This window comes from Prunus mume, linkage group LG6, assembly GCF_029339155.1.
Source record: "Prunus mume cultivar Tortuosa linkage group LG6, ASM2933915v1, whole genome shotgun sequence".
Lineage (NCBI taxonomy): Eukaryota > Viridiplantae > Streptophyta > Magnoliopsida > Rosales > Rosaceae > Prunus > Prunus mume.
The window spans coordinates 14,442,627-14,462,409 of NC_142703.1; the positions used below are offsets into that span (position 1 = coordinate 14,442,627).

At 37.8% G+C, this 19,783-nt stretch overlaps 3 protein-coding genes across 5 annotated transcripts; 1 reads left to right on the plus strand and 2 right to left on the minus strand.

Moving 5' to 3' along the window:
• The first annotated feature begins 1,115 nt into the window (after positions 1 to 1,115).
• BUB3.1 (Transducin/WD40 repeat-like superfamily protein) lies at positions 1,116 to 4,704 on the plus strand. The gene is made up of 9 exons (XM_008238105.2): positions 1,116 to 1,497; positions 1,578 to 1,708; positions 1,796 to 1,878; positions 2,207 to 2,473; positions 2,743 to 2,818; positions 3,239 to 3,319; positions 4,006 to 4,084; positions 4,176 to 4,276; positions 4,358 to 4,704. Exons 1-9 carry the CDS (start codon positions 1,378 to 1,380, stop codon positions 4,443 to 4,445), a joined length of 1,026 nt encoding a protein of 341 aa, XP_008236327.1. The 5' UTR covers positions 1,116 to 1,377; the 3' UTR covers positions 4,446 to 4,704.
• A 169-nt stretch (positions 4,705 to 4,873) lies between these two features.
• Positions 4,874 to 8,978, minus strand: CLPR1 (CLP protease proteolytic subunit 1). Its single transcript, XM_008238106.2, has 9 exons — positions 8,575 to 8,978; positions 6,990 to 7,105; positions 6,648 to 6,851; positions 6,431 to 6,535; positions 6,239 to 6,301; positions 5,858 to 5,969; positions 5,662 to 5,723; positions 5,411 to 5,593; positions 4,874 to 5,323 (listed from the first exon to the last, which is right to left on the minus strand). The coding sequence occupies exons 1-9, from the start codon at positions 8,819 to 8,821 to the stop codon at positions 5,237 to 5,239; spliced, it is 1,179 nt and encodes a 392-aa protein (XP_008236328.1). The 5' UTR covers positions 8,822 to 8,978; the 3' UTR covers positions 4,874 to 5,236.
• Positions 8,979 to 13,899: 4,921 nt separating this feature from the next.
• Positions 13,900 to 16,580, minus strand: LOC103335103 (zinc finger CCCH domain-containing protein 40-like). Of its 3 annotated transcripts, none has more exons than XM_089054079.1 (4): positions 16,280 to 16,580; positions 15,725 to 16,088; positions 15,391 to 15,614; positions 13,900 to 14,912 (listed from the first exon to the last, which is right to left on the minus strand). In XM_089054079.1, the coding sequence occupies exons 2-4, from the start codon at positions 15,995 to 15,997 to the stop codon at positions 14,015 to 14,017; spliced, it is 1,395 nt and encodes a 464-aa protein (XP_088910205.1). In that variant the 5' UTR covers positions 15,998 to 16,088; positions 16,280 to 16,580; the 3' UTR covers positions 13,900 to 14,014. The 3 variants fall into 3 exon arrangements, with proteins under 3 accessions (XP_088910205.1, XP_008236329.2, XP_016650888.2); XM_008238107.3 differs by having other exon boundaries at positions 15,725 to 16,124; positions 16,280 to 16,566; XM_016795402.2 differs by lacking the exon at positions 16,280 to 16,580 and having other exon boundaries at positions 15,725 to 16,232.
• Between the last annotated feature and the right edge of the window lie 3,203 nt (positions 16,581 to 19,783).

The following is a 19,783-nucleotide window of genomic DNA, read 5'->3' on the forward strand; positions in this document are numbered from 1 at the left end:
AATAGGAAGTTCATTAATTGCATTTTTTTATACTACTAAATAAAGTTAAAGGGCATTTTCAGTGACAACTAAAATATATATATAACCCCAAATAATTAGATTCCATAGGAAGTTCATAGTTTTATTTATATTTATTTATATCCCTTGCTGCCTTTGGAGTCTGATTATTTGAAGAAAAAAAAATCCTAAAATTTTGGCATACCAAATTTTATATTTAAACCAATGTCTCTCCTTACTCCCTGTGAAATCTTTCAGGCAACAAAAAAATAAAACTAACGTTTTTTCTTATTAAATTTTTAAGTCTGATTTGAAATGTCTCATTAGAGTCTTTTGAAAAAAATGTTTTTTTTAAATTAATTTTTAACAAGGTGGTAAGAAGTTTGTAAAAAAAAAAATGGATAAATTAAAGAAAACAGTAAAATCAATATATTTAATAAGGATAAAATTGGAAAACTAATGATGACTTGTTTGATGCATTAATTACATTGTTTTTAGTGTAAGGAAATGGACACATGTTATGAAGAAAATGGAGAAGGTCCAAAAGAGAAGGTTGGAGAGAAGGTTGCTAGCATTTCTCTTATTGAGAATGTTAGTCATGGTCGTCTATTTTCTTTTTGTTTTGTGAAGTTCACAAAAATACAAAAATATATTTTTTTTGGGTGTCTTGAATTTTTTAAGAACTGATTTTCAGGTGGCATATGTATGTTTTGGTTCCCTTGTACATGAGTTCGACCCCTCCTCTTAGTACATTACAATAATTTAGAATATTGCATTGTCAACAAAAAAAAAATATTGGGGTCTAGTCGGTATTTCTCACTTGTATTAACTCAATCTTTTTTTTTAATACAAAAAATATTTTATTTTAATTTAATTTGAAGTACTGAAAGGGGATTCGAATCCAAGGGCAAAGTCGGGAGCACATCCTCTCTAACTAACTTGATTAAGCTCATATATGTTTGTGCTCAATCTTAAATATCAACTTAGTTACTATTCAAATAAATTACGTGGCTAATATCAAGGTCTACACCTATAATTTATATATAAGCACTCATTATAGAACCACTCAGTCCAATATAGCGGTTAAACTTTTGGGTGCATGTAGCAACTCTGTTATGTTGGGCTTGCAAAAATGAGCCCAAGCTTGTTGAAACAAGCAAATCGTCCCCTCATTTTGAATTTGAAAGAACCTCTGGTCTGGATCACAAAATCACCTTCGTCTCTCTCTTGTTTTCTTCCATTTTTCAAACCGCCTTCCCTCTTTCTTTTCTCTCTCATCACACTCTCCATCTCCAACGACACTATCAACTCTTCAAAATTCAAAAACCCTAAACACACACACACACACACTCTCTCTCTCTCTCTCCGTCCAATTCCGCCATGACAGCTGTCCCTCCGCCGGCGCCGGGCCGCGAGCTCTCCAGCCCCCCCTCCGACGGCATCTCTAACCTCCGCTTCTCCAACCACAGCGATCATTTGCTTGTCTCTTCATGGGACAAGGTATGCCCTCACTCTCATATTTGTCGCCACGTATCCCCCTTTTCTCTATCTCTCTCTAACCCCTCTCTCTAATTGTGCAGACCGTCCGATTGTACGACGCCAGCGCCAATGTGCTGCGAGGAGAGTTCAAGCACGGCGGTCCCGTACTCGATTGCTGCTTCCACGACGACTCTTCCGGCTTCAGCGCCGGCGCCGACAACACTGTTAGACGGTAATTAAAACCCCAAAACCCTAATGCTCTAAAAAAACCCATTTTTGAATTCTCATGCTTTGTCTATGCTCTGTGTCAATGTTCCAGGCTCGTTTTCAGCTCTAGTAAGGAAGACATCCTAGGAAGGCACGATGCACCAGTGCGGTGCGTTGAGTACTCTTATGCAGCAGGTATGTTCTCCAAGTTATCATTTTTTTACATTTGAAATTAGTTCCAATCAAAACCTCGAAGTGTTTTCTTGCAAAACTTTTTGTCCTAAATTGGCTGATTGATTTTGTATCTGGGCTGCTCAGAGTTTATAGTATGCTTTATTGTATTAGTTGTTCTTTAAATGGAAATATTTATAACCTTAAATCATGTTCCTGACTTTATCGTAATGTTGATGCTATAGTTGGTATTTTCAGTAATTTCATTCATTTAAGTTAAACTGCTGCCAATTTGTTTCCGTTTACTGGAAGGATCCCACTTTTACTTTCTTGTGCGATAAAATGATATCAGGGCAGTTGATCACTGGTAGTTGGGATAAAACACTCAAGTGTTGGGACCCCAGAGGTGCAAGCGGACAGGAGCGTACTCTTGTTGGGACGTACCCACAACCCGAACGTGTTTATTCTCTTTCTCTTGTCGGAAATCGGTTGGTGGTTGCAACAGCAGGAAGACACGTCAATGTCTATGATTTGAGAAATATGTCCCAGCCTGAGCAACGGAGGGAGTCTTCGTTGAAGTATCAAACTCGATGTGTGCGCTGTTATCCTAATGGAACAGGTAATTTTAGTAGCTTTTAGTTTTAGGACACATCTCACAAACTTTTTCTTTCTTGCACTTGGCACTTTGTCAAAGGTATTGTGAAGGGCAGAATTGTGTGGCTTTGTGGCTAACCACTCCCACAGCTTTTCCCTTGCCCACAACAAATAACTTTTTCATTTCAGTATTGCCTTAAAAAATAAGTTACAAAATTTTAAGTTGTTTTTGTGAATGGAATGCATCCATGCTGTTGCTTCTTTCATGTTTGATCCTATGATTACTTTTTGCAGGTTATGCTCTTAGTTCTGTGGAAGGACGGGTTGCGATGGAGTTTTTTGATCTCTCAGAGGCTAGTCAGACCAAAAAGTAAGCATTCAGCTATTACTGAGAAATTGTGCTTTACATTGACTGATAGTTTCAGTTTCATGACCTCCTAACCTTAGGGTTTTCTTTAGAATGGCCTACGACATCTTAGATGCCACCCACCACCCCAAACCAAAAAAAACCAAACAACAAAAGAGTTGTTCTTCTTGATATATGCACCACTACACCTCTATATGGTCCATGATGATTCCTGATTATCTCTTCATAAATTAGGATGTGCCATTGTCGTAAAGTGTGCTTCTGTTAGTTCACCGCCACAACTTAATTATTGGGTGGTTCTAAGCTTTACTTCGCTTGTAGATTTTTCTTGGTGGAACAACTGTAAAATTCCTCTTTGGTGATATTGTGCACTGATTTCTGTCATTCATCCTTAATTTGTTAATGGTATTAATCTTGGTGCAGATATGCATTCAAGTGTCACAGAAAATCAGAGGCTGGAAGGGACATTGTCTATCCAGTAAATGCAATTGCATTCCACCCCATGTAAGTTACTTTTTTCTTTTAAAATATTGTGCACTAAACTTTTTATGCATTATTTTGTGGAATTCATAAAGAGATAGGCCATGTCTGGTTTCCGTTGAAGGAATCTAATGATTACAGTAACTACATTTGGGAATATCGTAGTAGTCAACTTAGTTCATGGCTTTTTCTTTGGTTGAATGGTTCGAAAAATGGAGCGCATTGATAGATACAGATGCAAATAAGGATCTGAAGTGTTCCTGGATTGTGTGATGAATTTATGGCTCACATGATACTTGATCTGCAATAATAAACGTAGTTTAGGTATTTAAACCTAAATTGAGCTCATGGGAAGCTGAGTAGTTCACTTAGCTGATTGATGCTTTAATAAAGTTTGTGAGTGAGATTCCTTTACATTATTGACTGACTTGTGGACAGCCCATTTTCACCACATGGGGACAAATTGAAAAAAGCAGTCATCTAGAAACTGGAACATGCTTTCGCTTGTATGAGAGTTATAACTGAACATTACACTGTTTGAACTGGATAGAGTTGGAGACATTGTTCTTGAACTCGAAATGAATATTATGTTAGCAATCTGAGTTTTAGAATAGTGTTCCTTTTTTACGCCCCCACGTCGCCATGATAGAATAAGTTGCCTTTTACTCCATGTGCATTTTTTATTATTTCATTTTGAAATTCAATTGCAGCTATGGCACTTTTGCGACTGGAGGTTGTGATGGCTATGTGAATGTATGGGATGGGAACAACAAGAAGAGGCTGTATCAGGTAATTACTTGCTTTATGTGACACTGATGTATTATTCACCTATGGTGAAATTACAATTATAATAAATTTTTAATATGCTCTTCTTTTACAGTACTCAAAGTACCCAACAAGCATTGCGGCACTTTCTTTTAGCCGAGATGGCCGCCTATTGGCTGTGGCTTCAAGTTATACATTTGAAGAGGGAGATAAACCGTGAGCACCTCTCGCTCCCTCTCCATTGATTTATCCATCTATCCATCTATCCATCTAATGTGTTATCTGTTCAACTTGCAGCCACGAACCAGATTCCATCTTTGTTCGAAGTGTAAATGAGATAGAGGTCAAGCCAAAGCCAAAAGTGTACCCTAATCCACCAGCATAACTGAAATTTGTTGAAGAATCAAAAGAGGTGGAAAAAAAGTGAAATCGTAGGACTTTGGCTTTTGTTTTAGTCACTCTGGCTATATATATATTTGTTTAATTCGATCCTGTCTGGTTCCGTTGTGGCCTGTGTATGAGACTTTGGCCATCGGAACTCTAAAATTTCTTCTGCTGTCAGAAACGATGATGCCCTGTAACGCAATTGTTATGATTTCATCTACATGAAAAATGCCTCCAGTCCAATCAGTTCTTTTCTTGCATCTCCTTTTGTAAATCTCACGTTGTCTTCTTTTGAAAATCATTCTACCATTATAAATACTAGTCATCAAAACTTTCCCCAAATTTTAATCAGAAAATAAAGTGTCAGATTACATCATTGCTTTTTTACCAAAAATAAATCAGGTTCATACTGGACCCATATACAAAGACTTAGAAAACGTTCTGATGAATATATCATACTCTTCAACTAGAAACATAACTTGCACAGTTTCACAACTGAAATACAATGTGCGAGATACCCCACAAAGAAAAAAATATAGAACTTTCTAAACACTTTCGGTTCTTAAAGTTTGTTTCTGTGTGTGGACTATAATCCATAAGCTACTTAACACTATTCCAAAGCTGTCCACGTATACAGGATCAGAAGTGCCACAAAATGGAATGTTGTCATCATTGTCTTCAGCCAAAACCCCAAATGCATCCTGCTCCTCCAATGCACTAGATATGGAAGAGATGAGAGAGAAAGCTCAAACCTTCCTTGGTATATGTCTTGGCAATGCTATTTCCTTGCTATCACCTAAATCCAGATGGAGCTGCTTGTGGACCGCCTGCCCCTGCTCTCCTCATAGCTCTTGATTGAGTAAGCATCTCATCGTAATTCTGATAAAGAAATTCTCTTTTACTACTTGCAATGCTGGTTGTAACAGAATGATTAATAAATAAAAAAATTGTAATGGAAAAAAGTACCCTTTTCTCAAATGCAGCATCACGAGAATCAATTATCTTGTCTACCAGTCCGTATTCTATGGCTTCTTGTCCTTGAAAATATTTGGGACGCTGGATGTCTTTAGCAATTTCTTCCTTGGTCTTCCCTGTTCCTTTTGCGAGTAACTCAATGTAATACTCTGTGTTTGCATCCAGTTCCTTGGCCTGATAGCAGTTGTATAGAAGATGTGTAAGAGAGAGAGAGAGAGAGAGAGAGAGAGAGAGAGAGGTACCTTAATCCACATGTCAATGACTGAGCCACTTGACCGGCTGACCTTTGGCAGATATAATTTTGCTGGAATTCAAAATAATAACAGTTATCAAAAAGTGCACAACAAATGGGTGCAGACAATAGCACCCTCTTCACAGATTCCCAGATTGCATGATAATGTTTCAAAAGTAAGCTTAAAATTCAAGATGGAAACATACTGGAGGAATTTGGCTGTACAGCACGATAACCTCTTGTTCCAAGTGACAGAAGCAGTGCTGCTTGACCAAATGCCATGCCACAATTCACAGTATACACATCTGATTTGACATACTACATGCAGACATACACAGATAAATCAAACGCAGGTCAGGTGGCTGGCTTAAAATGGTGGAAATGGAAAACGTCAGGTCTATGTAATGGATATTATTCCTTAATGAGATAACAGACTCTAATTTGGTGTCGGACTGATTTTTGTACATTATTCAATACATATTATCCTATATAATTAACACAATGAAAAATTACCAATTTACTTCACTGATCTGCATTTATAAATAGATATAAAGAGAATACCTCATAGAGTTGATAATAACACTTACACTCATCATGTCAGCTATGGCATATGCCTCAGTTTCAGATCCAACACTCTCCATCTTCTCATTCTAAATAGCACCAACCAAATTAATACAGATAGGTAAGACTTCGAATAGCGAACATGATGGAGGAAACCTAGAAGTTATATTTCACTCATCATTATCAACTGAATTACAATCAGGACTTCCCACACTAACCTGTGTCCCAGATGAATTTATGTACAAATATATGGGCTTAGAAGGGTTATCATAATCCAACCACATAAACTGAGCAACAAGAAGCTCAGTTACTGCTGGTACAATCTACAGAAATCAGATACAAAATAAAATGCTGAGTCAGAACAAAATGAATGAATAGATAGTGAAGAGAGAAATAACATTGCTTTATCTTGCTGCCAGAAATATAATCTCTTACTGGCATGCCCAAATAGCATATCCGAGCATCTAAAAGTAAGGAAGGCAGATCAGGAGGAGCAGTTCTGGGTCTTCCATATCCTCTTGCACCTCCCCGATACATGCTCACACTCATACTATATTTTGAAGGGCCCTTGTCATCCATGCCTGACATACTCCACATCCCTCCATGATTCAAGTAGTTGTTCGCAGACGAGATGCTTTGCTGTGAAAGAGTTTTTGAAACCAAGAAAATGTAATGTTAGCTGAATTTTGTACATTTTTATTTAGGTTTAATAGAAATCAACTTAGCACTTCTATCATCATTGAGCCACTTAGAAATTTTGGTGTACAGAGAATGCACCTCTGTAACTTTTTCTGACTGACGTCGGGCAGGATTATCTTCTGTCATGAACATGTCCATTTGGGAAGGAGAAAGGCCATACAGATAATGGGGCACATTCTTGTAATTATCCATCACTACAAATGAGAAAAATAGAGAAAAGTAAGTAGGAAATCCAATTTATTTCATCCTGGATAAAACTGGCATTCCAAGTTGCTTTGGAAATTAAGAATCAGAAGACTCAAGTTTCAAACAAAATGCAAAATGATTGTCGGGAGGGCGGGGGGCACTGCAGATGAGCATAATCAAATTACAACATATATCAGAAGAATAACTTCCGATGCTAAGATCAATGGTTATGGCATCCCTAGAAACATTGATATCAATATGAAGGTACAAATGTCCTGCGTTGAAGAAAAAATAACATCCCGGTGTAACATATAAGCTATTGGGCTTCTTTTGCATGCAAATCAATTTTTCAAGGGTAACCTTTGGTATCGAAGCATGAAAAGTGTGGCCTAAGGTGCTAAGTCGTTGAATAATGGTAAGTGAGGAAGCTACCCAAAAGTGAAGAGGTCAAACACCGGATCAGCGTTGATAGAGAAGGTTGATGAGGAAATCGATCTTTGAAAGCATGGTGAAATTTACATCTCCCATGTCCCAACTTGAAAATATAAAACATCACGACTTAGGAAAGTTATTGAGAACCTTTTCTTGCTAACCAGTTTTGCATGGACAAGTTCTACCCATGGGTTCTTAACATCAATGGTTATTACCTTTATCTACGTAGCTCATAAAGAATACTAAGAACCAAAAAAACAGCATCTTGAAATACATAAGCACTGGACTTTTAAGTGCTTTTGGGGTACACTCAACCACTAAGCATAGACCCGCACCAATCCACAATCCCCAACGATGCCGAGCTTTCCTTGGCTTCTCCTACCAACATATGGTCTGTGTGCATTCTACTTTCAACATATTAACAGAGCATGACCACTCTAGTTCACCCAACCGTTCCTTATGATCCATGATAATAATATAAGGTAACATGAAATTGCCTTGTGCACAAGCTTATATTTATTTTGTGGCCATTTTCCATCACAACAGCTCTTCCATTTCAGTACCCAACCCCTTACAATTTTCCTTGAAAACTCACAAGAACTGAGCACAAATTTGAGACTGTGAAACCACCATTAATAAAATCCTCAAAAGCAACATGATAGCAGGGCTATAGATGAGAAAATTGGGGTAGAACCAAATGTTCTTTTGGTTTGCAAACAACTGTAAACGTTTGCCTGCACTTCCAAAAGGCTTTACTATCTACCCTCAAAACTGATAAAAAAAACTTTGTCCCCTCAAATATCATGCGGGTAATAATTGAATATTCAAAATTTCAACTTTGTCTATATTTCCTAACTCTCTACGGAGCAACCCAATTGAAACCTCCCAACCAAAACATTAGAAACAGGAAAGAAAACCCACATGGCATATGCGATTGGATGAAAGAAATGAATCACAAATACCCCTTAAAATCAAACTAGAAGAGATGGGCACCTATGAAAATCAATAAATAAACAAAGAGAGCAGCAGGGTAGTGAAGACTCACGTCCATCTTTGAGATTTTCTTGCCTGAACTGCTTTGGAATGTGTTCCGAAGCCTTGGCATAGGCAGACTTGAAGCGTCTTTGAGCTGCGAGCCTTCTTGAAGAAGAAGGTGTAGCGGAGAAGACCTTGGTGCCATGAAGGAAGGTATTTGGGATCCCAGAATTGAAGGCAACTGCTTGACGACCTTGGTAATTGTCTATGGCGGGTGAGGGCGGAGCTGAGAGATGAGAAAGTAAAGAAGTGGCCATGGAGAAACAGAGAGATTTCTCCGGCTATTGTATTCTCAGAGCTGGGAAACTGTAGTTTTTCACTCTGAATTTTGATTGGGTAGGGAAGCAAAACTGCAGAAGGCCAAGCTGAGATAGAGAGAAGAAGGTTGAGGTTTTCGGTGCATACGTGTGAGATGGGTGATGCTCCACCGAGTCCAGAATCTATGGGCTAAGAGATCCGGGTCGGATCGGCCCCATTTTATCTTGTTTTTGTGGGCTTAAATATAGGAGGTTCCAGCCCATGAGAGGTAGGTTGATAGGCTCTTGACCTCTGGAGATATAAACTTTCTTGGGTTAATTTCAGTTTGGTATTCTGAAATTGTACCCTTAAGACATGTTTGTCTCCCCGTTCTCAATTTTAACAATTACGTACCTCTTAGTTTATAATTTTTATGCAATGTAGCTATGCCATTCAATTGGTTGTTAAAGAATCTGTTAAGTGATGATGTGGCACATGTAGGGCCAACATTATTTTCTTATTTTGAATAAAATAATCTTTTTAAGACACAAGTTCAATAAAATATTAATAACAACATTGTTGGAGTCACACCGGACTTGTAGCTCAAATAGTTAAGAATAATTATCTTTGCTTCCAAAGTTTTAGGTTCCATTTTCATCTCCTCCAATATCATTTGTATAAAAATAAAATAAAAATTGTTCAAATTATGTCTGCCCCTAACAATATCTCATGTATTTAAAACAAACCAAAAAAAAAATATTATTGGATCCTAAATCCCATTTGAAACTAAAAAGTGGTTGAGTTGTGTAGGGGCCTTCTTCCAGCTACAAATGGGCTGAGCTGCCGTAAGGAGCAAACTGAAGAAAATATCTCATGTGTTTAAGTTCAAAGATCAGAACCCAAAATGTTTCGAAATGGTAGTAAAACCTTATGAAACACCTTGGTTACCTTCACCAGCAAAAATGATGGCTACTTACAAGTAGATTCTTAGTGCTTACAGATGAATTCTTAGCTTGGCATGAGGAGATTGTGGCATGGAAGCAAAATCGGCATGAGTTTAGCACTGAAGAGAAAATTATGTGTTATTAGAAGGAAGAAAGGGTGTCAAAGTAAGAAAGGAAAGGCTTGCAAGAGGGTTTGGCTAAGAGAGAAGGGAGAGAAAGGAAAGGGTGGCTTAAGTGTCTCTTTTGGTAGCTTGACAGTGATTCATCAAATGTTAGAGCAACCAGAAAATAGAAAATGGGGAAGAAGGGTGAATAGTGCATGAAATTGCTGGGTTTTGCAGGTAAGAAAGTGTTGAGGCCCAAAAATCCAAGGGGCTAAGCCTGTTAATCCTTAGCCCAATATGGGTAATTGGATGCAAAATAAGCTCAATCAGGGCAAAAGGAAATTTATAAAGCCGCCAACACAAGCTACAAGCCACTTAATCATGCCAAACAAGCACGTGCAGAAGTAATAGCCAAGGACATACCGATATTACTAAATCACGCTACATGCTCATTCGGTGCTACTTGGCCCGACTTAGCCTATCATGGCATAATAAAACCCTAAGCACGAGCATAGAAATTATGCGCATTCTAATACCAAGCTACGCCACGAGCTTATGGGCCCAAGCCACGAAATCAACCGGGCTTCGAGAAGGTTGTGGTATGAAGGTGACAAGCAATCACGGGGCCCATTGAGGGTTCAAGGAACGTAGGTTTCAAAGCCACTTGGGGGCTTTGGAACTCAAGCCCATTCCTAGAACCCAAGCATATGGGTTAGCATGAGAGAGAGGAGAAAAATTGACCCATGCTCTAGGAAGACACCAAAGAACCCACCAAAATATTTAGCCCACCACATCAATAGAATTAAAGGGAAAGCCTTTCCAGCTTGAAAGCACAAACGTTAGAAGCAGAAGCAGAGGACCCAAGACATATGTACAAGCCCAAACCCAAAGAACTTACAAAAATCTGGCGTCAAGTCCTATTCCTGTTTGAATTCCAAACAATGGTCATAAGGGAGCCATGGCAAGACCAGAGGAAACCCATGGGGTGAGGAAGTGTCCGTCGGACAAAAGGCTCCATCTCTCCCTTTCCTCTGTAAGCTCTGGGAGAAAACATAATAAAGCAGTGGCGCCTTTCCTCTATGGAAAGCCCAGCTGCGTCAAGCCATTGGAACCATAAAGGGTTCCTTACCCATGCTCCTTGGGTGGGGAAATTCATCAAAATAGAGCTAGGTAGGAGCTGCCAAGGAAAAGGGAAGAAGAAAACCAGACGAAATTGGAGCTCCTAACGCCTATAAAAGGAGACTTTGGCCACCCAGAAAAGATCATCCCAACTCAACGATCCAGACCTTGACCAAGCTTTGTCAAGCAAATCTGGAATTTTCTCAAGCCACCCAAACCTCTCTTCTGTCCATCTTTCTTCTTCTTAGGATAGGGCTCGTGATATTTCCTCCGTAAGAAACCCACGCTGTCTTATCTCTCTCAGATTGCTAAACTTGTGGAAGCTTAGCTCCCATGCCACATGCTCCTCAAGCTAAGCCATTAATGAAATCCTCATGCTTATTTGGGTGTTAGTGAAGTGATCCTGAGAGTGTTCTTTTAAAATCTCATTAGATTTTCTAAAAACTCTCTTGGGAGCTTGTTTTTCAACTCAGGCATTTGGGGATTTTTGCTCGTTGCCTTCTCAAAGCAGCCTGCCCATTCGTCACTGAACAAAAACCCCTACAGAAAGGAAGCTTGCTCTCTGGATGTGGATAATTTTTGTTGGGTAGAAGAGACCTTATTTATAGCCGATGGAAGCCATCCATTTCCAAGAAACCCTAATGGTTTCTGTCCAATTTGGCCAAATCTTTTCCTCTCTTTCTCTTCTCCTCCCTTGACTTTCCCCATCTTGGTGAAATTCCATATGCCTATTTGCACAAAATCAAGGATTTTTAGGAGCTCAAGGCCCTTTCCCGCAGTTGTTTCAATAGGAGGCTCTCATTCTCAGTGATTTCCCTTTTTCTTTCCTTCCTCTTTCCATGGCTAGATCTGATGAAGGAAAGCAAATGGATACACATGCTGGTTCGAATGGTGCCTCTCCTCCTGGTAGCTTGCACGCTAATATCCTTTGGTTCTTCAGATGTGTTGCGCGCTAACATCTACTTGTTCCTCCCATGTGCTCCTCCCAGCAGCTCTGTGTACGTGGCCATTTTGTTCCCTTCGTTGCTTTATTCTTTAGCCAAATGTTGGAGCTTTGCAACTCTTCTATTGTAATTGTATGGGCCAAGTTGATTTATTAAGTAAGTTGGCTACTTTTATCAAGCATTGGGCCTTTTGGTTAAGTCAATAGGCTATTTTGGTTGGGATATTTTCTCTCTTGTGCTCACCCATATGTTTGGGCCTAAGAAATGGGCTTGAGTTTCGAGGCTCCCAAGCAACCCCGAACTTCCATTTCTCGGCCCATCAATGGGCCTCATGACAATTTATTACCATCTATACCACAACCCACTCAAGCAAGCCCAGGGTATTTGAGTGGCTTGGGGTCCACTTAAGCTTATGGTGTGATTAGGTGCGGAATAATAATTCTTTGCTTGGCGTGGCATGTCACTTGGTGTGCTTCAATTTTATCGTCCTTGAAGAGGGACACGGTGCTTAGTTTAGCATGGGCTTGTAGTTTATAATATTATTTCAATTCTTGGCATGGCAAATTATTTATTTAGCATGGCATGTGGGCTATGACTTGTATATGACGAGCCTTCGTGTACTGCGATATGTGACTTTTCTTAATACAGTATCGTATTGGACCGAAAACTTTTTTGGGCCCAACCATGGACTTTTTTGGGCCTCAACAAGTTGTAACATTTTCTAAAATTTGTCTACGGAACGTGAAAGAAGATTTTCTCACATTGATGTCATGTTTACTTACATAGAATTAGAAAAGTCATGAATCGTTTTTGGAATACAAGAATACATGTTAACAAACTTGAATTTAAAAGCTTGTGAGTAGAAGAGCAAATACAATAGCCCAAATTTAAAAGCTTTTCAATAAAATCCAAGGAATCACAATTCCGTCAATTTTGCCATCGTAGTTTCGTATTTGTAGCAATTCAAGGACATGATAGTATTCTTGTAAATTTCTTTAACGATGCAAGGGGCAATTTCATCAACCCAAAACCTTTGAGCGTAAAAGCTTGTTTGAAATTCTCCATATTTTCATATTAGGGCTTGAAATTCAACCACTAATCCTAATTTTTGAAGAACACTAAACCCAAATGACCAACTTCAAGCCCTAATATGAAATTAGAGGAGTTTCAGACGAGCTTTTATGCTCAAGAATTTTGGGTTGACGAAATTGCCCCTTATATTGTTAAAGAAATTGACATAAATACTAATTTGTTCTTGAATTGCTACAAATACGAAATTACATGTTCAAAATTGACGAAATTGAAACTACAAGGTCAAAATTGGTTGAAGTGCCAAACTATAGAGATCAAAAATGACTTTTAGCCTAAATATATAATACATACCCATACACCTGAAGTTATGTGTTCGAATTCCTTTCTTTTAATATCGTTTGTATAAACATAAAATAAACAACAACGTACTCACAAGCTCACAACAATCTCTATCTCTATTTTAGCTTTAAATCTAATTTTATTTTTGAACTTACAATTTTTATATTTTTTTTAGAAATAAAAATAAACATTAAATCATATAACACCACACTAGTTCATAGCCCTATGAACTAATTGTCAATAAATTTAGCATAAACCAAATGCATATCAAATGCAATAAAAGAGTTAACACAAGAACAATGGAGAAACTCCTCCCAAGAAGACCACAAAAACCGCCAAGTTAATAGGCCATATAGGTTTTTTTTTCTCTTTAAAAACAACATGGGCTACAATAGGTTTTGGGATATGATTTCTCCACTTCCACTCCTTTTTGCTTTTTTAATATTTTTTAATCAATTTTGTTCTCTCTTTTTCCTATTCTACTCTTACCCTTTTTACTTAACCGGAAAAAGAAATTGAAGGCAGCAGCTATATTAGAAGAACGATCCTTAACCAGGAAAAATTAAAAAGAAGAGGAAAGATCTACAAAAGGCGCAGAATTTTTGCTTACAAAGAGTAACCCTGGAAAGATAATGATTACTATGCTGAATCCAGAATACAAAGCAAGTAATTTGACTCAAATAACCAACTTCATACAACAAAAGTATAAAGACAACAACAGAAGGATAATGTCACTGCTGGGATGACCCCGTCTGGGCAGACCCAGAACCAGATGGCGTGGACCCCGATGGTCCAGAACTTGATGGTGCGGATCCTGATGATGTAGAACCTGAGTGTGCAGGCCCTGGTGTTGCTGAATGCTGGTACTGTTGGTTCATTGGCAAGGATGGTGGCGGCGGCACTCGAGCATGATATTGTGGAGGATATTGCTGGTACGGTACTGTTGGAGGAGGCATATACCCGTAGGGAGGAGGATAAAACTGCTGACGATATTGGCCATGTGGTTGAGGCACGTTTTGAAAAGCATAATGCTGACTACGTTGCTGCCTTTCTGCACCGGAATTGTTCTCGCCCGACCCTGTAGGCCCACTAGGAGCCCCTTCCTGGGATGGAACTATAGCCCCCATTCTTTGAGGATCCATTGATGGATAAAATGATCTCTCCTGTGAGGGTGGAGGTGGCATGTTGTAAAAGTGCACTGGTGCAGGTTGGTCTTGTAATTGGTTCTGCTGTTGAGATATGACTGCTCGAGGCAACAACCCACTATGAGCCACTGCCTGCTGCCTAGCTTCAGCTGTGCCCTCTGAGTCCTGTTTTGGTGCTTGGGGTCTACCCCACATTAACTTCAATCTCAAACCCTTTATTACCAGTTTATTAGAGAGTTCTTCTGCAGCCTTTTCTGCACCTTCTCTTGTTGTGTAGGTTACAAAAGCACATGCTCGTTGGAGTACCATCCTAACAGATTCTATTTCACCATGAGCATAAAATTGATCCCTCAAATCCTGCTCAGAAATTCTCTCATCAAGCCCACCCACGTATAGAGTTCTTATGCTTTCATCCTCAGGAGGTTCCAGGGAGGGCATCTCTCCAGCCTTGTTAAGCAGCTTCATTGCCACTGGATCATTGACTCTGCAGATAATTAAGATGAGATGTGAGCATTACAAACTTCTGAAATCCGTACATTATAGTATATGGGCATGTACAAACATGCGAAAGAAAGATTGGGGATATAGGTTTGTGAAAGCTATTGTGTTGGCCAAAAATGCTAACTAGAGGCTGCAGTAGTACACTCCTATCACCTCCCAAACGGAAAAAGAAGCTACAATCTTCAGAATAAATATCTTCAAATTAACGACTTTATCTACTTGGAAGGAAATTACATCTACCAATATTTCAGACAAGAATTTCATTCCCAACTGAAAAAGGTAAACTTTAATCTGAGGAAATAATCGAGTGGAAAATATTAAACATAAGAAACAATGCTAAATCAACAAACAAATTCACAAGTTTAAAGTAGCCAACTGTAACTATAAGGAAAAAACATGCAACTTGAAATTCATTCTTCATTGTCATACTGAGAACAGGAAATATGAAGCATTGGACATACCCATAGTAACGATCTTTGATGTTTTGCTGTGACAACTCCCCAGTTATGGGCATCTCGTGCCTGTAAGGACACTCAGCACCTCTTGTGCACTCACCCCGAATGTAGAAACTGCAGACATGTGCTCTGTTCCTTTTGTAATAGGGTGTTGTTCTTTGAAGCTTCAGAATAGTGTCACTGGGTCGTGCCTTTCCGTATGAAGATTCGTAGTCTATACCAGCTCTAGCCTGCACTCACCAATCAAAATTAAAATTAGACACTAAAGGATTCCAAAAGATTTACATAAATTAGTACTCTAACTAAGCCCCGTTGTTCAAGGCAAAGACAGAAAAGTTACCTTTCGGTCATGCTCCTCAGCGAAAAACTCCCTATTTACATCACTCTTTGGAATGGCATCGTTAGAACCGATGGCCAGAGCAGTATCTCGAACCTGAACTGGCAAGCCGTATTCCAGATCCAAGAGGCAAACTTGACAAACATTTTTCAACTTACTGCACGTCTGACAAATCTCTGACTTCTTAAATCGCGCATCACGACCAGGTCTCCACCTGAAAACGGTGAATGGCCGAGTGCAAATCTTGCACTCCTTGTCGTAATCAGCTCGTGTCATCCGGACGTAGGGATTGTCGCCCAAGCATGACTCGCAGATGATGGGAAAGTCTGAACGTTCCCAACCATCCGCCTCCACATTCCTGAGCAACCTGTGCGCCATGTGAACTCCAAACTATTTTTAAAATCTAAAAAATTGAAATTAAAATCAGAAACCCTAGATTCCTAAATTGAAATTAACAAAAGAAAAGGAAAAATCTGTAAGCTTTCACTAGAAACCCTAGAAACCCAAAACATGAAAAAAGATTGATCAATTTTGGGTCGGGCAGTGGACGAAGGAGACCTTGACGGAGCTGCAAACGACGGCGTCGACCCAGAACCAGCAACCGACGAGAGAGAAAGAGAGAGACAGACGAGAGAGCGACGAGAGAGAGAGAGAGAGGAGAGAGAGCGACGAGAGAGATAGAAGAAAGAGCGACGAGAGAGGGAGTAGGTGCTGGTGGCTGGACTCGTCGGAGGGGAAGGGGGGATGGGGTGGGAGAGGTGGGAGAAAAGGGGACGGAGAGAAAAAGAGGGACTTCGGAGTCCAATTATCTTGTTACAAATCCCTGTGCTTCCTGTTTCCTTCCTTCTCTTTTGACATGTGTCCCTTATGTTAAAACTGTTGACTTATTTTAACCTAATAAAATTATTATTTTAAAATGAAAATAACAAAAGCACTCCAACTCCAGTACCTCTTCCTCGTCTCTCTAGAGCATCTACAATGGGGAAATGTAACTTCGTGGGTGTAAAACCACTTTTACATCCCTTTTACATCTCCGGAGTGTAAATATGTTTACTCCAATGGAAAAAGATGTAAATCTAAGATGTATAATTGTTTTGTTTGCCTTAATTCATTTTTGTGTTAAGAATAGTACAGCCGATCGGCTCTACTGTTTTGACATTTAGGGTTGGTCAATCGTATAGCCGTGCGGCTATACTGTTTGTAAAAAGAAATATTAAATTTTTAATTTTCAGAATATAAAATTTGTTTCTTTACTTTTGTTCCATTGCCCAAGGGCCTATTTCAATTACTATTTAATACAACAAAATTAAAGAAAAAGTGCACAAAAATAATTAATTTCTATTTATTAAGTGTTTTGTGAAATATTTTGGGTGTCTTAATTAAATTTATAAATAGCCCAAGAGCCCAATCCGTTACTATTAGGTCATTGCTCGAGTAACTATTGTCCCTTTACGATTTTTTACTTTTTCAGAATTATTATACATATAAAGATCTTGGTACTCTCACGTTTAATAATGTATTATACACGTCCGCACGTATTTCTCATGTTTATAACATGTATTTTTAACAAAAATTTCAATAAGACACACAAAATTCACGCATTATATACATATTCTCACATATTATTGAATAAAAATAACATATATGTATTTTTTAAAGTGTATCAACAATTGTACTCTTTCCTTAGTTCTTTTTAAAAGTTGTCTAGCCAATCGGCTATACTCGATTTTCCTAAAAAAATAGTATAGCCAGCCGCCCCTACCCTTTTGACACGTAGCCCTATGCTTTGGGCTGGTCTGTTTGATATTATAAATAGTATAGCCATGCGGCTAGCAAAAATAATTTTTTTAATTTTTTTTTCAAAAATTTTCAGGATATAAAATTAGTTTCTTTACTTTTATTCCATTGCCCAAGTGCCTATTTCAATTACTATTTAATACAACGAAATTCAAGAAAAAGTGCACAAAATAATTAATTTCTATTTATTAAGTGTATTGTGAAATCTTTTGGGTGTCTTAATTAAATTTCTTCATAACCCAAGAGTCCAATCCGTTACTATTAGGTCATTACTCAAGTAACTATTGTCCCTTTTCGATTTTTTACTTTTTCAGAATTATTATACGTATAAATATTTTGGCACTTTCACGTTTAATAATGTATTATACACATCCGCACATATTTCTCATGCTTAATACACGTATTTTTAACAAAAATTTCAATAAGGACCACAAAATTCAAGCATTATATACATATTCTCACATATTATTGAATAAAAATAACATATATGTATTTTTTTAAGCATATAGCCGTACGGCTATACTCTTTTCCCTTCGTTCTTTTTAAAAGTTGTATAGCCGTGCGGCTATACCCGTTTTTCTCAAAAATAGTACAGCCCGGTGGCCCTACCCTTTTGACACGTGGCCCTATGCCTTGTGCTGGCCCGCTTTATATTTATAACTAGTATAGGCTCTCGGCTATACGGTTTCAAAATTGTTATTATTATTTTCTTTTGGTTTTCAAAAATTTTCAGAATACAAAATTAGTTTCTTTACTTTGGTTCCATTGCCCAACTGCCTATTTCAATTACTATTTAATACAGCAAAATTAAAGAAAAAGTGCACAAAATAATTAATTTCTATTTATTAAGTGTTTTGTGAAATCTTTTGGGTGTCTTAATTAAATTTCTCCATAGCCCAAGAGCCCAATCCGTTACTATTAGGTCGTTACTCGAGTAACTATTGTCCCTTTTCGATTTTTTACTTTTTCAGAGTTATTATACGTATAAATATTTTCGTACTTTCACGTTTAATAATGTATTATACACGTCCGCACGTATTTCTCATTTTTAATACACGTACTTTTAACAAAAATTTGAATAAGGCACACAAAATTCACGCATTATATACATATTCTCACATATTATTGAATAACAATAAAATATATGTATTTTTTAAATCAGTACGGCTATACCCATTTTTCCTCAAAAAATAGTACATGAGCCCTACCCTTTGACACGTGGCCCTATGCTTGGGGAGAGTATAGCCGAGCGGCTATACGCTTTGTAAACAGAAAAATTATTATAATTATTGTAATTATTTTTTTGTTTTCAAAACTTTTCGGAATATAAAATTAGTTTCTTTACTTTTGTTCCATTGCCCAACTGCCTATTTCGATTACTGTTTAATACAGCAAAATTAAAGTAAAAGTGCACAAAATAATAAATTTCTATTTATTAAGTGTTTTGTGAAATCTTTTGGGTGTCTTAATTAAATTTCTCCATAGCCCAAGAGCCCAATCCGTTACTATTAGGTCATTACTAGTAACTATTGTCCCTTTTCGATTTTTTACTTTTTCAGAGTTATTATACGTATAAATATTTTGGTACTTTAACGTTTAATAATGTATTATACACGTTCGCACGTATTTCTCATTTTTAATACACGTACTTTTCACCAAAATTTCAATAATGCACACAAAATTCACATATTATATACGTATTCTCACATATTATTGAATAAAAATAACGTATTTGTATTTTCTAGGCTATACTCACTTTTCCATTAGTTCTTTTGAAAAGTTGTATAGCCGGGCGGCTATACCCGTTTCCCTCAAAAAATAGTACAGCCGACCGCCCGCCCTTTGACACGTGGCCCTATGCTTGGGGAGAGTATAGCCGTTCGGCTATACTCTTTGTGAACAGAAAAATTATTATAATTATTATAATCATTTTTTTGTTTTCAAAACTTTTCGGAATATAAAATTAGTTTCTTTACTTTTGTTCAATTGCCCAACTGCCTATTTCGATTACTGTTTAATACAGCAAAATTAAAGAAAAAGTGCACAAAATAATTAATTTCTATTTGTTAAGTGTTTTGTGAAATCTTTTGGGTGTCTTAATTAAATTTCTCCATAGCCCAAGAGCCCAATCCGTTACTATTAGGTCGTTACTCGAGTAACTATTGTACCTTTTTGATTTTTTACTTTTTCAGAGTTATTATACGTATAAACATTTTCGTACTTTCACGTTTAATAATGTATTATACACGTCCGCACGTATTTCTC

Coding starts and splice junctions, on each gene's coding strand:
- BUB3.1 (XM_008238105.2), top strand. CDS start 1,378: ATGACAGCTGTCCCTCCGCCGGCGCCGGGCCGCGAGCTCTCCAGCCCC. Junction 1,879..2,206: donor TGAGTACTCTTATGCAGCAG/GTATGTTCTCCA, acceptor AAATGATATCAG/GGCAGTTGATCACTGGTAGT. Junction 4,085..4,175: donor ACAAGAAGAGGCTGTATCAG/GTAATTACTTGC, acceptor CTTCTTTTACAG/TACTCAAAGTACCCAACAAG.
- CLPR1 (XM_008238106.2), bottom strand. CDS start 8,821: ATGGCCACTTCTTTACTTTCTCATCTCTCAGCTCCGCCCTCACCCGCC. Junction 7,106..8,574: donor AGAAAATCTCAAAGATGGAC/GTGAGTCTTCAC, acceptor TCTCATTTGTAG/TGATGGATAATTACAAGAAT. Junction 5,594..5,661: donor TCATTGACATGTGGATTAAG/GTACCTCTCTCT, acceptor AACTGCTATCAG/GCCAAGGAACTGGATGCAAA.
- LOC103335103 (XM_008238107.3), bottom strand. CDS start 16,099: ATGGCGCACAGGTTGCTCAGGAATGTGGAGGCGGATGGTTGGGAACGT. Junction 15,615..15,724: donor CTGAGGAGCATGACCGAAAG/GTAACTTTTCTG, acceptor TGGTGAGTGCAG/GCTAGAGCTGGTATAGACTA. Junction 14,913..15,390: donor ATCAAAGATCGTTACTATGG/GTATGTCCAATG, acceptor AATTATCTGCAG/AGTCAATGATCCAGTGGCAA.